We start from the raw sequence: 16,792 nt of genomic DNA, 5'->3' as shown, positions 1-16,792 counted from the left end.
TATGTCGATTTTAATATATATAATATTACGCGACTGTGACATCACATACGCTTGGAGGAAATGTAGCATATGGGTCCTTTAAAAACACACACTGCTGTATGGATGAATACACAGGTTATATAATAGAGACTTCAATTCAATATTAATAAATAAATAAATGCAAAATACAAGATTCGCTTAATACCAGCAGCCACTGCATTGTTTTTCTCTTAACACACACACACACTCACACACACACACACACACACACTCCTCTCCCTGGCACATACACGAGAGCCTTGCGCTCCACTTGCTTCCCACCCACTGTCAGTGTTAAATCCATGTGACAATCAGTCATACTCTGCCTACCACTGCAGACCTGGGCCCTGTCCCAATCCCCCCAGCATGAAGCCTCCATGCACTCCACAGTCCCGAGTGCACACTCCGAGCATGCTGATGCGAGGGGCCGAGCCGCGAGCTCCTGAGCTGACCGACTGCACATCAGTGTGTTAAAGGAAACGCTGCCAGGCTGCCTCTGAATGGCCGCTAGTGTGCAGGCCTGAGGAGAGGCCTGGTTCTAGGGGTAGTATCTAGGGCCAGTGAAAGGTTGTCTAACCCTTGGTTTTGAAACGGGAACTAAATCCAAGAACAGTCTGATGGCGCCACCTTGTGGCCAAAACAGAGAAGTTTATCTTGATGGAAAAAAGAGGATCAAGGAACCGACAGGTTAACGGTACGAAACGAACCCAAAACCGCCTACAGGTCCAGGCTGAAGTTCTGGAGCCTGCAGCCCACATTTGACTGGCGTGTTATTTTTGTTCTCTGAACGTCCACTAATGTGCTTAATATGGTTTTATATAGCAAAGTCATAATTCACTTTTATATGAACTTTTTCATCATTTATGTTGCTAATGCTATTGCTAATCCTACAAAAACTCTTATGTACAGTTTTGTGACATCACAAAAACAATAATAAAAAAAAGCAAGCTATACACTACATGGACTGGGGGAGTAAATGGTATGACCTAATACACACACACTATATATATATATATATATATATATACTTATTCCTAAAGCTAAAGGTATAAGGTCATTTCAGTATATATATATATATATATATATATATATATATATATATATATATATATATATATATTTGCAAAAATGTCAATTTCCATAATATTTCAATCCTTTCAATCACATAATTAACATTAAACGGAGGCTACAAATAACTTAATAAAGTGTTAATAACATAATTAGATCTAATAATAAATCTATAACAAATATAAAGGTGGTATTTATGTATAAATGTACATTTTTGTTGACAAAATGACACATGATTAGCATGAAAAATAACTTAATAAGTGCTTAATAAGTGCTAATACCGCATATACCGCATACACCTATATATATATATATATATATATATATATATATATATATATATATATATATATATATATATATATAGTGTGACATCACAATGACATCAAAACAGCCTGTTTTTGCAGGTGCATTTGCAGGTATGTCCTTTATGGAGTTCATGGTATAACCAAAATTGAAAGGTATATATACACATTTTGTTTTACCATAGTATTTGCCCCATCATTAATGAGAAGAGGAGACCCCAAATAACTAAATCCAGTGCTAATACCACCCAACACTCCTTATAACGCTAGCGTGAGTGGGAGGGGCTAATCGGCTGAATAGTGGAGGGGGGGAGGGGGGGGGTGTGGCAGGCTGAACAGGACTGGGGAGTGAAGGGTACGTCTCGAAAATGTTAAAAGAAAAAAAATAACATGTTTGTCCATGATATTGTCCCTTTTAAATCACATGACCTAATAAACAAATAATAAATAAATAAATAAATAAATAAATAAGTACCTTAACCAACCCTAATCTACACAGGCCTGGTGCAGCTGAACCCACCCAGCTTAGGGGGAACAAACAAAGAGGTGCTTTTAAAATTTTATTAAATGCTTGGGTATCATCAACAACCAGTTTATCATAGGTAAATAAAGTGATAGAAACATACTTATTACTTTACGTATTTCCAAGAGAGAAACAAAAGAGAGATGAGCTATGAGTAGTATGGCATCTCTACATAAGAAAAACAAAAAAAAAGGGTGAGAAAGATATAAGGGATATGTTGATAGTTGGCGAGTGGACAGACTGTGTCAGACACGTTAATACATTAATCAAGATCTGATCTAAAGTGATAACTTCCACTAGCTTTCCCTACGACCTGCAATGTAGCTATGATAAAAACATAGTTGACCTTTGTTTAAAATAAAAAATAAAAATCAGAACAATAATAAAATATTGACACAATTTACATTACAGTACACTTGTTCCTTTCTATTTCTAACTTAGACTCTATATATAAAATTCTCACTGTGCTAACAGGGTAGATATCAATACCGAGAGGACTCCGCCTCCTTCCACTGAAATTCAATCCTGGAATTCTACCGTAACTCGGGCATGTCCGAACCTGGTCCTGGAGCGTTGATTTACCGACGCCTTGCCCCGGAACTACCCTCATTGGCCACTTTATCAGAAACAGCTCCCTTGTAGCGCCACCTTGTGCTCTGGAGTTAGAGGCCGTAGCCCATACGTCCTGCTGACGTCAACCATCCTCAAGTCGTCAAGCGATCTCCAAATCTCCCATCTACCAGGGTCTCCAGCCCTGTTCCCAGACATTTACCCTCCCGCTGACCTCAGATCAGTGGTCTCCAGCCCTGTTCCTGGACGACCCTGATCCAGCTAATCACTCACCTTCAGATGTCCCTGATTGGCTGAACGGGATGTGCTAAATCTGGGTTGCGGCTGAAACCGGCAAGAGCTCTCTAGGAAGGTTGGAGACCACCGCTTCAGGGCTCCCACCCTGATCCACCTGAAGCCCTTGCTGAGCTGAATGAGGGGAGCTGGATTCGGGATGGAGTTGAAACCTGCAGGAAGGTCACGGAGGTCGCTGCCTTAGCTCTGACCCTTAGCTAATCATCCCCATCTGATTCCACCTATGGCGGAACTTGTGTGATCGCCTGAAGGCGGGCTGGTGTTCACTGCCTTGGTCGGCTTCTGACCAGCTTCTGGTCTGGTCAGCTTGGCTGGAGATTTTGAGGGATGGACCCACTCTCCTCTCAACCTAGCCGTGCTGCTGCACTGCTGTGCCTGACAACAACTACATGATTATGCTGGAGGTGTTTCTGATAAATTGGCCAATGGCCGGGTGCCGTCATGCAGGCCGCTCTCCAGGAGCAGGGTTGGACACGGTCCTTATTACTGATTATCTTGATTCTTTTTTTTTTTTCTGCAAATTTTTAAGTGCTGGTCCTTCTTCTTCATGCCAGTGTCCATCTTATCTGATCTTCATCATGCATGAAGACGCGAAGGAGGCGCGAAAGTAAAGCTTATTCTGGGTTTTCGTTGTTTTTTTTTTAAATTTCGTTTTGTACACCTCTAATCGACTGCGTAACCCTCTGACCAAAGAGTCCAAACGATCCCAACACTCATCCGACACATCGAGACCAGTGTCCAACATGCACGGGTTTAAACAAAACACTGATCCGATCTTCCTTCTCAGAGGAATCTTTCTTTTCTCCTTATGCTACTAATGCTTGTTTTTTTTTTGTTGTTTTTTTTTTTCTTCATTTTTTGTTTTTAACACACTGAAGAGCTTCACATCCCCACACTTGCTCTAAGTGAACATCGACTACACGTTATACATACCAGAGACAGAATAGTTCTACAGAGCGTTTGTTGAGTTACAGTAAGCATTACCGTTAGGGGAAAGTACTGTATTAGTAACGTTACTATAGATTCACCTAATGTCAGCCAAGGAGCCGAGGTTTTCTTCTTCAACGCACACCAGGGTACAGCATCCTTTCGGTGAGATTAGGAGACGGGGGGTGTGGGGGGTCGAGAACTTTATAAAAGATGTCTGCGGTGCGTGAGGTTCAATTTGGAAGTTCGGTTTTATGAGAGTAGAGTAATCTATGGTGATGATTCGTGTGAGTGAGAGAGAGAGTGAGAGCGAGAGAGAGCGAGAGAGAAAAGAATAAACTCTAAAAGCACTCAAAAGACGCACCGAGGGGTCAGATCCCAAGTCAGATTAATCTCTATTCGTCCATGCACAACTCAGCGATCCCTCTTTTTTTCTACCGCATACCGAAGTCTTAATTACCGAAGGGCACTCAGTGACTGTATTGTATTTGCAGGGTCGAGATATTCCCTTTCCCCTCCACCCTCTTGAAAAATTTCCCCGCAGTCAATTTAAAACAAAGGGTCCTCCCTTGTCTCAGTTCGGCTAGCTTCCCCCGGCAAGTTCTCTTATGTCTCGCGAGGAGAGCCGCGTTCCAGAAGCGCGAGGGGCAACGTCTGCAGGAGAACGCCCGGTTTGACAAATGGGAGCTCCGGTGGATGAGGGCCGAGAGGAACCTGCGAGACTGCTTCCCGCAGACCAGGCATCGCAGCCGGTCCACGCGGTAGCTGACTTTGGGACAGTGTCTCGCCGCTATGTGGACCACGAGCGCCGCCCGCCGGGAGAACGTGGTGAGGAAACAGAAGGGGCAAGGGAAGCGTTTGAGGGGGACTTGCCATGAGAACAACCGATACAGTTCGAGTCCTTCTGGAGGACCCAGTTCATACACAACGCGACTGCTCCCGCCGCCTCGCCTGACCCTCAGGAGCATGGCCATCTTTCTGCGAAATTTGCGCTGCCTCCTGCGAACCGCCCTCCTCCTCCTCTTCTGAAACCTTCTCCTGTCACTTCTCCTCCTTTCCCCAGCCGAGAGAACCACCTGTTCCCCGTCCGTTTTTGCGGTGGTCCGGCTCCATTCGTAGCCTATCTTCTCTCTCCCGATCCGTCTTTTTTTTTTTTTCTTGCGACGCCGCAGATCCTCCTCGCTGTGAAAGCTGCTGCTGTGGTGATGGTGGTGATGGTGGTGGTGGTGGTGGTGTGGCTGGACGTCATCCGGGTGCGGCTGGGGGTGGGAGTGGTGCTGATGCTCTGGCGGAGGCAACACAAGGGGGTGGACGGGCAAGTTTGGATTGAGCGCGTGTCTTTGGCCGGCCTGATACATTGGCTCCCCTTTCACCCCGCCGTGCTGATGGGTGAGGGACGATAAGGCGGAACTCGAAGGCAGAGGCTGGGAGTAAGGGGTGGCGTTGGAGGATGAAGGTAGAGGCGCACTGGCTTCAGGTACGTAGAACAGAGGAGAGTACCCGGCTTGCGGTTGGGGCGGAGGCTGCTGGTGAGCGTGAAGAATGCCGGCGTGCGGCGGCGGCGGCGGCTCCCCTTGGCTTCCGCCGCCGGGAGCAAGCTGCAGCAAAGCATTGGTTGCAGCCTCACTCTCGCTTATGGACCCAGCAACGTTGCTGTCTTCTCCGGTCACGCTACTGCCCCCTTGAGGTGTACTCTGGCCATTACGTGCCAGGCCATGCTGGGACAGCCTGTGTCTTGTAAGGCTGTTGGAGTACGCGAAGGCCTTCCCGCACACTTCGCAAGAAAACAGCTTGTCGCCACCTCCCTCGTGCACCGTCTGGTGATGTGCTGTAAGGTGGAAGTGATGGCGGAAGGATTTCCAGCATATAGCACAGGTGTAGAGCCTGGGAGGGGGCTGGGGATTCGCTCCTTGGGGCTTGATGTCTTGCGGGTATGAGTAGAAGGACGAAGAATTGCCCGGACCCCCTGGGATCATGCTCCCGCTGGCCGAAGGGTAACTGTTAAGGTTGTCTCCGGGGGTTGTTGGTACTTCTTCCAACTCTCCCTTCTGGTGCAGCTTCCCGTGTCTTTTAAGGCTCTGGGCATAGCCGAAGTCCTTCCCGCAAAGAAGGCATTTGTAGTTCTTCTCTCCTGAATGCACGGTATGGTGCTTGCTAAGGTGAAACGCCTCTCGGAAGTACTTGCCACACACCGTGCAGTGGTGAGGCTTCTCGCCGGTGTGTATGCGGTCGTGCCTCCGCAGGGTTTCTCTTCTAGCAAATCCACGGCCACAGATGCTGCATAAATATGGCCGAACTTCCCCAAGTATCCCCACCGGTCTGTGACTTGGAGGTCTTCTTTTAGGGGCCTCCGTACCCGGTGCGCCAGGTTCTTTCTTCTTCCTTGGCTTCCGAGGACGCTTCGGCTTTAACCCTGGAGCTTGATGGTTAGGCTGCTGGTTTCCAGGACCCAAGGCGTCCTGGTTTCCACCACCCCTGTAGGATTTGTCTATCCCGGACGTTGATGATGGGCCCCCGGGTGATGCAAGAGGGCCCAGGCCGAGGCCTCCAAGTAGCCCTCCGATGATATCCCTCCGGTCATCTCCACGACCCCCACCACTGTTGAGCTCCCCACCCATGCAGTTGGCTGCCGCGGCGGTGATCGCGGAGATCGCGTTATTGACCGAGCTTGTGACGTCGTCTTCAGAATCCTCGAGCAGAGAAGAGAGGGGTAAATGTGGCTGCTGATGGTGATGCTGTTGGCTTTGGCTTTGTGGGTGCGGGTGCAAAGTGGGAGCTAAAGGTGCCTTTCTAAGTGCTGGCCCACCTAAGCCTCCACCACATGAGGATGCTCCAGAGTACAGGTTGCCTTGAGAGCGCTGGTCTTTGTAGTTATCGCTGTAGCCATCGCTCCGGTAAGATCCTGCGTGACAAAGCAAATGTTATTAGCGCTGTAGGTGCACGCATCTCCTTCGTACCGTATCAACATCACACACTTGTTTGGTTCATGCTACTGTGTCATGCAACATATGCCTACAGATTACACGTACACTATGTTCTGTTAAAACTACGTTACTCACCCACCGCACTAGTTACCATTCCATCACTGGAAGCCCCTGTCTTATTGCTCTTGCCACCAACGGGGTTACTGCTGTCGTTCTTCGGTCTTGGCCCTCTCCCTGACTTGCCACAGGTGCCCGAGGCCGCATGGTTCAGCAAGGAGGTGCTCTCGCGGAAGCAGCGTCCACAAGCCGGGCAACGGAAAGGCTTCTCCTCGTGTATCTTTTCGTGACGAGTGAGAGATTCGCGGCGGTTAAACGCACGGCTGCAGGTGCTGCAGGCATACGGCCGCGCACCAGAGTGAATGACGCCATGTTGGAGCAGGTGCCCTTTCTTCTTGAAGCCCTTCCCACAATCCGAGCAGTGGAACGTCTTGTCGGGGCTGGGGCAGGAGGACGAAGCTGAGCTCTCCTGGGTGGAGTGGGGAATACACGGGTCCGCGGGGTGCAAAACGGGATTGATGATGTTGCTTCTGGTGCCCGACGTGCCCGCTGTGGTCAGCTCGTGACTCCGCAAGTGCCTGCGCAGGCTGGACAAGTGCGTGAAGCTCTTGCCGCACTCGCCGCAGTGGTAAAGTGGCTCTTCTTGAGACTGCGACGAAGGAGGGTGCATGGAGCCGTGGCCGTCCGTTTTGGAGCTGTTCGTCACCAAGACCGAAGCTGACGTAGAAGAGGGAGCAGAAGAGGAAGAGGATGACACAACTGAGGAGGAGGATGAAGGAGTCAGGTGGGAAGGAGGCTCTCCACCGATACCGGACATGCCTCCACCGAGGCTGGACGCACTGTCTTGGCTGAGACCCCCCGAGGTGCTACTGCTGCTGGGGTTCGGATTTGCGGAGCTGTGACTGTTACCGCTGTTGCCGCCGCTGCCGTCGGTCTTCCGCTGAGGCAGGTAGCCGGCCATTGCTTTCTTTCTCCTGCCTCCTCCGCTTCCGCCGCCTCCTGACGAACCGTCTCCTTTGCCTTCGTCTTTGGAGAGGGAGAGATGCAGAGGCAGAGGAAGTGGCAGACCAGCTTCCTGCTGCATCAGGGACGCAAGCTGGTTTGAGGAGAGGACGGGAATCCCTTGAAAGTCAAACCCACTTAACGACGAAGTCTGAGAGGAGGAATGAAGGGGGTGATGAGGATGCGGGTGGGGGTGCGACAGGGTGTGAGGGGGCAGCTGCTGCTGTTGCGGCGGCGGCGGCTGCTGCGGCTGCGGCAGGGCGGTCGAGTGGCCGTGCGTGTGGGAGGAGTGGAGAGCGGGGGGCGGAGCAAGGCCCGAACTCGACTCTCCGCCGGCCTGTCCCAGGCCGAGGCCGAGATGGTTGTGGCCGCCTTGCTGGACCAGGAACTGCTCAAGGCTGGAATTGGCCGGCACTCCGGAAAGAAAATACTGGTTCGCTGCTAGCATGCAGCTAAACTGCTGATGCAGGCTCCGCGCATCGGACTGAGCTCCTGCCAACTGGTGACCCAGGGAGGTCACTGTACTACTGCTGGGAGGATTGTTGGAGCTGGAAACGGAACTTGAAGGAGACGGGGAAGAGGAGGATGGCCCCGGGGATGCCTGAGGGACGGAGAGGCCCGGATGTAGCGGGGGAGGCGGCGGCGGCGGCGGCGGGGGAACAGACGACACAAGCCCTCCGCTTCCGCCGCTACCCGCGAACTGGTCAAATCGCCCGACCCCCGGGTGCAAATGCTCTTGCGCGAGGGCCGCCTCCGTCGGATGAAACGAGCGCAGAAACTGAGGATACCCACTCACGTGACTCCCCCCGCTGCCACTGCTCCCGGACATCTTGCTCGACTTCCTCGAACCCTGCGAGGACGAGGACAGCGACTGCTGCTGCAGGGGTGGGGGAGGCGCACTCATTTTTGTGAAAATGGAGGCGGAATCAGAAAAGGCACTGCTTCTTGAACCTTGCAGCGGGCCCAGACCAAGACCGGACAGGATAGCCCCAGACGTTTCTACTTGCTGCTGCTGCTGCTGCTGCTGCTGCAACTGGTGCTGGTGTAGCTGCACTTGCTGCTGGTGTTGTAGTTGTCGCTCTAACCCAAGACCTTTGAACTGATGGGCTTGGTGTCCACTCAGCATCTCTATGATGTCCACATTGTATTTTCCGAACTGGAACATCTCCCAGTCACTGAAACATGGGTGTGCTGGGGCAACACCTTCTGCTCAAAGAGCAGCAACGATTTCACCAAACCCTGCCAGATGTGACGAGGCGATGACGCGGCGTGGATCCCGTAACACGAAACCTTCCGTTTTTATTTATTTATTTTTTTTTATTCCGTTTTGGCTTACTCTCGAGGACGGCCCGTTTTCAACTGGTCGACTCTAAGACGTGTCCCTCCCCACTTTACAGCCATTTACTGCGGTTTTTCCGTACAGACCGCACAGACGTCCCGATGATTACCGAGTCTTTATCGGGGAGTCCTGCTTTCTCAGAGCTTTACGGTCGCTAGACTCATCGTCTCCGATCACTTACAAGCAGGTCGGTTAACATTTCCTTATATTGCACATCGGTCAGCCCCTCCTTACCGCCAGTCGTTACGTTTAGTCTTTCACGTGACGTCAATTTGGAGACGCGTAAATCGTGAGACGTGACCCACCCCCCTTAGTTTCACATTTTGAGATGCGCACTTTAAGTGCCTTAGGTCGCCCTCTTTCAGAGAGAAAGCGCAGTTACGTCTTGCTTAGTTACATGCTTGAGTTCATGCCCATCCCAGACACGGATGGGTTCCTCCAAGTGCCAGGTGTGTTGCATTCGTTACAGTCAGTGCTTTAATTAAGGTTATTATTATTATTTTATTTATTTAAAAAAAATCCATTTAAGGCCGAGACGTACACAACTCCCGTCCCATGTTTCAGCAAAACACGCCGGCCATCTCCTCCACTGTCGAAAGAGGTCCTCTCCTCCTCCTAGTGTCTACCCTTAGAGGCATGGGAGGGTTCTCCATGCCACTCCTCTTCTCCCTGTAAGACAGAAGAAATATATTAGAAATCAAAAAATGTATATTACATATCCATATCTATCAGCAACACACTAAACAATTCAACATCAATCAATCAATCAATAAATAAAAGCAACTGATCACATTTATAAATATGTAATGTAATGTAATGACAACCAGCAGCTATTAATATCTATAGTAATGCATATTTATAAAATATTGATTGAGGATGCACCACTGGTGTCATTGGTTTATGTGCACCAGCCCTTTAGTCTAAATTCCAGTACTTTAATTTTTTACAGTCGCAATATAAATATAATATAAATGTCAGGTGCTCTTTGATGCATTTGAATTAAATTCGTATTTATTTTTTAATTATTATTTCAAATTTTACCCCAATTTCTGATTACCCAATTGGGAAGGCCATCTACCCAATCCCCAATCCCCAGCTCTAGCAAACACTGGAGGGTGTAGACTAGCACATGTCCCCTCCGATACTGTAGGAACTGCCGCTTAATCTAGCACACAGCTACAGCTAACAGACCTCTGTGCTGACCATCATCACACTAGGAGAGATGTGGGGAGGAAGCGCCATCAACCATCAACCCACTCCTGAGAGAGGGTGAAGGCCAGTTGTGCTCCCTCTGACTCCGGCTGCTGATGGCAAAGCCAAAACAGAGCAAAACTAGGCTCCACAGTAACTCTACAGAGTCGCACTCTTATCATTTGCTAATCCGTTATCACACAAACATCCATATCTCTAAATCTGTTCGTATTAAAGTTATAAACATCCCTCGCATACCTCACACGCAACTCCATAACAGCAGCAGCGCCTGACTGATCTAATACCTCAGAGTTATCAGAATGTAACCACTGCTAACCGTTAAATTCAGACTCATGCATCCAGATTCATTCATGCATTTAATGAGCATCACATCATTACTGATATTGCACAAAAACATTGGTGTAAAAAAAAAAAATTAAGAAAAAAAAAATATATATATATGTTTTTATACAGGATGTGAGGATGCATTCACTTTAATGCATTTTTTATGCAAGTTTTAAGGAACTACTTCGAAAATATGACCCATCTGCAGCACAGCTCTGCTCAAATCAAAATAATCAACTCACTGGATTTTAGCCTTTTTTTTTATATATATATACAGAGACGGATATTTATACTGGAAGCTGCAGAAGAAACTAAGGTCGTCTATCGCTATACAATATTATATATACGTATATTCTTACTTTATGTATATGCAAATAAGTGTAATAGTTCTGCTCAAATGTGATAAAAAATAATCAACTTCCTGTATGTCGCTGCTGTCCAATGAAAACCATGCATTAATGTTTTGTGTTCTCAATGGTTTGAACTCTGTAGCTGCTTCTGTACACAGTGTAAATACTTCTGGGTGAATGGACCAATAGAAATGCTCTGAATGACCTTAAGTAAACTCTTCAGAGTTCTGAGTATATGTATATAGTCCTTCTTCTAACTTCTGCACTCTATAGCTTTCTAAACAGTTATTACACAAACATATCTACATATCTACAATGATATAATATATACAATTATATCCATATTATATGCATGCATTAATGCATATCATCATCGATTCTGCACAAAACAAGCGTGCAATAAAATAAACAACAATGCACAAAGATGCAACATTTTTCAGAAACGATATTACAGGCTCTGCTTCTTTTTTTTCATGCATCTGAACTGCTTCCAGAGCCACATCAAAAATAACACCCTGCAACATCTGCAACACAGCTCTGCTCTTTGCAGCCAAAACAGACTTGATGTGCTTAACAAAACGCACGAAACATCCATAGAAGAAATTGCTACACATCTCCACTTCGGTGCCCTCACTTGTTTACAGTGCATCTGCATAAAGTTGCACTCCAGACCCGCTTCCACGCGCACGCATTAACCTCGCATGCAACTCGACAATACGAGCACGAGCTCAGTCATCTACTCTAATCTCAGACAGGCAGATGTGTCTCAGTGTATAAACACAGTTTCGTGCATGCATGCAACGAGGGCTGATACGGGTCGCGTGCAATCGAATAAAGCACAAAACACACACACAAAAAAAATAATCAAACGTGTTGCAAGAAGTTGCACGCGATTGACTTTGCACATTTACGTTTCGCCTCATGTCTCACGAGCTGATGCTTGTTATTATATTGCAAAACGGGGAGGAGGGGGGGGAAGGGGTGGGGGGGTGCCGAGTGGACCGAGCCAGTCGTGAAGAAGAGCAGAAGAGGTGAATTTACAGTAATAATTGCGTCTGCAGATTGCTCTGCGTGCCACAAAAGGTACATTAATCCATCAGGGCGCGCTCCGGGACGCGCGAGCGGGTCGTGGAAATAAAGAAGGGAGGGGGGGGGGATAAAGGCGCACTGTGAAATATATCTAAATTATATAAAATAAAAAAAACACACGCACACAAACAGAGGCTCGAGGGCGCGAGACTGAGCTCGAATCCACGCAAAACGAGCAGTAAACACGGCGAACAGCTCGGCGGGGCTCCGGGGGGGCTACGCTACGGTTAACGCGTCGTTAGCATGCAAAACAGCTGGCTAACACCGCGCGCTCGCAACACACAGCCTGCGCGATGTCATGATGCGCGAGCCCACATCTGGACAAAACCCGCATCGCGGCGCGAGCGCAAGCAAACAAGCAAACCAGAGCGAAACCAGGCCTTTTGTTTTACCTAAGCGTCCATCTTTTAGACCGGGTTAAGAGATGAACGGGGCCTGCTGCCCTCTCCCTCCCCGCCCCTCTGCCTCATATGCCCCCTTGTTCTGCGTGCTGTTTTCCTAGCGTTAGCCTGCTGGGCTAGCTGGCTGCTAAAGCCTCATTTTCACCCTTTTGCACATTTTGTCCGTCATTGCAGTGACTAAACATGCTTCGCGTAGATGTGTCCGATTTTTAAACGGCCTCAAACCTTCATTTCGACCGAACCATTTTGTATTTTTCTTTTTATTATTATTATTTCCCTCTTTTTTGTCGGCTAAAATATTGTGGTGGTTTTTTAGAAAGGAGCGAGTGACGTGGGAGCACTTAACAACGGTCGCTTCCGGCCGTCCTGAACACTTCCGGATACTTTTCGCGCGTATCAGAAGGAGATAATTCCATAATTGATTATTTTGTGGGATTAAATTGGCAGTGATTTGGACACAAATTCGAACAAAGCTCATTTTTGCTCAGCGCTCATGGCGCGTTTCAATGCGGTTCTAGTACGGTTCGCTGTTCCGAATCTTTTCAGTGAGTCAAATGGTGAGTCAAACTCGGCTCCATTGATTCTGAATCATGGAATCAGAGTCATGCAAAAATCTTTATTTCTATTATTATTTTATTTTTACATTATGCAAATTTGGCAGTTGTTTTTTTATATTGAAAAACAATTTCAAAATTGTGCTGCAAAAATGCAAAATGCTGCAAATTGACTATTCATATTAATATTAAATATTAATATTATTTTTAATATTAAATAATAAAAAATAAAATATATTGACTTGTTTTGGTGTATAAATATTAATATTAAATAATAATATACATTTTAATATTAAATAAAAAAAATATAAAATCCTTTGACTTGTTTTGGTGCATTAATATTAATATTAAATAATCATATAAATTTTAATATTAAATAATAAAAACTTCTTTGACTTATTTTGGTGTAGTAAAGTGGATAGATTTTTTTTTTGTATGTGTAAGCAGCCTCAAACAAACCCTAATTACAAACAAATCAATGTTTGTTTACTATTATTTAATCTGTTTTGTCTGTAAAAATATTGTGTTGTGTTTTATTTATTTATTTATTTATTTATTTTAGAAAAGAGTAGAAGTTCCCGTTAGTTTTCACTCATATAAAGCAGAGATAATCGCGGCATTGTTTATTTTGTGCAAGTGTCCAGTACGGTTCGGTGTTCTGAATATTTCCAGTGAGTTAGATTTTTGGCTTTGACCCATCAAGACCTGTAGGCCAGCTTTCCTGGAGGCTTCCTGTGGTACCTGGCACCAAGGCCAGATTCCTCCAGCGGATCCTTTAAGTCCTGTAGGTCGTGAGGGTCAGGTCTCTATGGATGTCATCAATGAGCCTTGTCTGCCCATGATTCTGTCGCCGGGTCACTGGCTGCCCTTCCTTTGGAGCACCTTTGGTAGCTAGGTACTGACCACTGCATACCGGGAACATCCCACAAGACCTGCCTGAAGTTTTGGAGATGTTCTGACCCAGTCAACGTCTAGAACATCACAGATTGGCAGTGCCCTTGTCATAGCAACCACCCAGCAGCACCTTAGCATCCACTTAGCAACACACTAGCCACCGTCTGAAATACCATATAAGCATAGCAACGACCTTGGGAGCCACCTGGGATATCACAGCAACCGCTTAGCAATTTCCCCCCTATTATCTCACCAATTTTGCTCGAATCATTTAGCGATTAGTAATGTGCTGATGGTAGCTCTGTTAGAGATGGACTAGCATCCCCAATGCATTTATAAAGTCCTGCCAATGTAAGCTAATAAATAAAAAATAATAAAGTAAAAATGCAGTTATTACATAAACATCACATTAATAACATTGAGCTCATATTCCTATAAAGAGAACTAGAAAATGTGAAGTTAGAGGTATTTTTGTAAGGACTCTTATTGGTGTAAAGTGCTGGCTGGGGAATTGAACCCCAGTGTGCCACACGAATGATATAATAGCAAATACGAACGGTATAATAGCTCGTTTTGTATCTAAATACCAGAATATGGTTTTATTGTACTATAATATAATAATAAAATGAGCGTATCCGTTTTTATTTACTTTTATTTTTACTTTAAATTACAGTGAAATCGGGTCGACTCCGCGAGTCAGTACAGAACGTTGACCTAAATGAGTCGACTTAGTGAACCGACTTGACGGTACATTCAAAGGTGTTCAATCAGGCTCTCATCTGTTCCTAACTACAGAGACCGAGGTTCGTCACAAGCATTGTGAGGACAGAACCACTCAAAGCTTAAAAACAAGCTTGAAAACGTTTTTATTTTTGCTTGAATTTACAGTGAAATCGGGTCGACTCCGCGAGTCAGTACAGAACGTTGACCTAAATGAGTCGATGTAATGAACCGACTCCCCCGCAAACGACACATCAGTAGTATGTAGCGGCTAGCTGGCTACAGCTGCGCAGTGTTTAATGTGTGCTGAGTGAGCAGCGCCGCGGCGTTTTGTTAATGCACGGTTTTTCATTCCACATTTCGGACGATTCCTCTCTGCCCCGGCTCGCCTGGCTGTAGGACCGGGAGATGTGAGCACACAGTGGCCATTTTATTACGCCGTGGCAGCTCAAATTGAAGATGCCTGTCCGCATCAAAATGGCTGCCTCGCTGCTGGCGCGGCGGCTCTCAGGCGGACAGACGGACCGAGAGCTCCACCTTTCCTTCATTTCCCCACAAACCGCCAGTAATGTGGACACTGGCTGCATTAAAATATCAAAGTCCATATATATGCTACCACATTAACACTGCACAGGTCAAATATATCATACAAATATAAATAAAAGAACTCAATGAACAAGAGGATGGTGGTTTAGCTGGTCCACCGCCATGACAGACTTACTGGTCGACCAGCCTGGTGAAGCTGGTTACACCGGTCGACTAGCTTAGCTGTGTTCGAAATGCTGGTCAACCAGCTTGGTTGTGTTGGTTATTGCCATTATATGGTTGGTTGTGCCGCCTACACTGGTCAAGTTGGTTATGTTAGTCGACCAGCTTGGTTGTGATGGTTACACTGGTTAGTTTGGTGTTATTTTGGGTGACTAGCTTGGTTGTGTCGGTTATGCTGGTCAGATAGCTTGGTTGTGATGTTACACTGGTGAATTTGGTGTTATTTTGGTTGACTAGCTTGGTTGTGTCGGTTATGCTGGTCAGATAGCTTGGTTGTGATGGTTACACTGGTGAATTTGGTGTTATTTTGGTTGACTAGCTTGGTTGTGTCGGTTATGCTGGTCAGATAGCTTGGTTGTGATGGTTACACTGGTGAATTTGGTGTTATTTTGGTTGACTAGCTTGGTTGTGTCGGTTATGCTGGTCAGATAGCTTGGTTGTGTCGGTTATGCTGGTCAGATAGCTTGGTTGTGATGGTTACACTGGTCAGTTTGGTGTTATTTTGGGTGACTAGCTTGGTTGTGTCGGTTATGCTGGTCAGATAGCTTGATTGTGATGGTTACACTGGTCAATTTGGTGTTATTTTGGTTGACTAGCTTGGTTGTGTCGGTAATGCTGGTCAGATAGCTTAGTTGTTTCGGTTATGCTGGTCAGATAGCTTGGTTGTGATGGGTACACTGGTCAGTTTGGTGTTATTTTGGGTGAATAGCTTGGTTGTGTCGGTTATGCTGGTCAGATAGCTTGGTTGTGATGGGTACACTGGTCAATTTGGTGTTATTTTGGTTGACTAGCTTGGTTGTGTCGGTTATGCTGGTCAGATAGCTTGGTTGTGATGGTTACACTGGTGAATTTGGTGTTATTTTGGTTGACTAGCTTGGTTGTGTCGGTTACACTGGTCAGATAGCTTGGTTGTGTCGGTTACACTGGTCAGATAGCTTGGTTGTGATGGTTACACTGGTGAATTTGGTGTTATTTTGGTTGACTAGCTTGGTTGTGTCGGTTATGCTGGTCAGATAGCTTGATTGTGATGGTTACACTGGTCAATTTGGTGTTATTTTGGTTGACTAGCTTGGTTGTGTCAGTTATGCTGGTCAGATAGCTTGATTGTGATGGTTACACTGGTTAGTTTGGTGTTATTTTGGTTGACTAGCTTGGTTGTGTCGGTAATGCTGGTCAGATAGCTTAGTTGTTTCGGTTATGCTGGTCAGATAGCTTGGTTGTGATGGGTACACTGGTCAGTTTGGTGTTATTTTGGGTGAATAGCTTGGTTGTGTCGGTTATGCTGGTCAGATAGCTTGGTTGTGATGGGTACACTGGTCAATTTGGTGTTATTTTGGTTGACTAGCTTGGTTGTGTCGGTTATGCTGGTCAGATAGCTTGGTTGTGATGGTTACACTGGTCAATTTGGTGTTATTCTGGTTGACTAGCTTGGTTGTGTTGGTTCTACTGGTCA

At 46.5% G+C, this 16,792-nt stretch overlaps 1 protein-coding gene across 3 annotated transcripts; it reads right to left on the bottom strand.

The window, feature by feature from the left end:
- Positions 1-1,938: 1,938 nt before the first annotated feature.
- LOC140548803 (uncharacterized) lies at positions 1,939-12,738 on the bottom strand. Of its 3 annotated transcripts, none has more exons than XM_072671962.1 (3): positions 12,395-12,738; positions 6,765-9,696; positions 1,939-6,607 (listed from the first exon to the last, which is right to left on the bottom strand). In XM_072671962.1, exons 2-3 carry the CDS (start codon positions 8,851-8,853, stop codon positions 4,176-4,178), a joined length of 4,521 nt encoding a protein of 1,506 aa, XP_072528063.1. In that variant the 5' UTR covers positions 8,854-9,696; positions 12,395-12,738; the 3' UTR covers positions 1,939-4,175. The 3 variants fall into 3 exon arrangements, with proteins under 3 accessions (XP_072528063.1, XP_072528065.1, XP_072528064.1); XM_072671964.1 differs by having other exon boundaries at positions 12,629-12,738; XM_072671963.1 differs by lacking the exon at positions 12,395-12,738 and having other exon boundaries at positions 6,765-12,356.
- Between the last annotated feature and the right edge of the window lie 4,054 nt (positions 12,739-16,792).

This window comes from Salminus brasiliensis, unplaced genomic scaffold (assembly GCF_030463535.1).
Source record: "Salminus brasiliensis unplaced genomic scaffold, fSalBra1.hap2 scaffold_114, whole genome shotgun sequence".
Lineage (NCBI taxonomy): Eukaryota > Metazoa > Chordata > Actinopteri > Characiformes > Bryconidae > Salminus > Salminus brasiliensis.
This window is presented reverse-complemented; position numbering and strand designations above follow the sequence as displayed.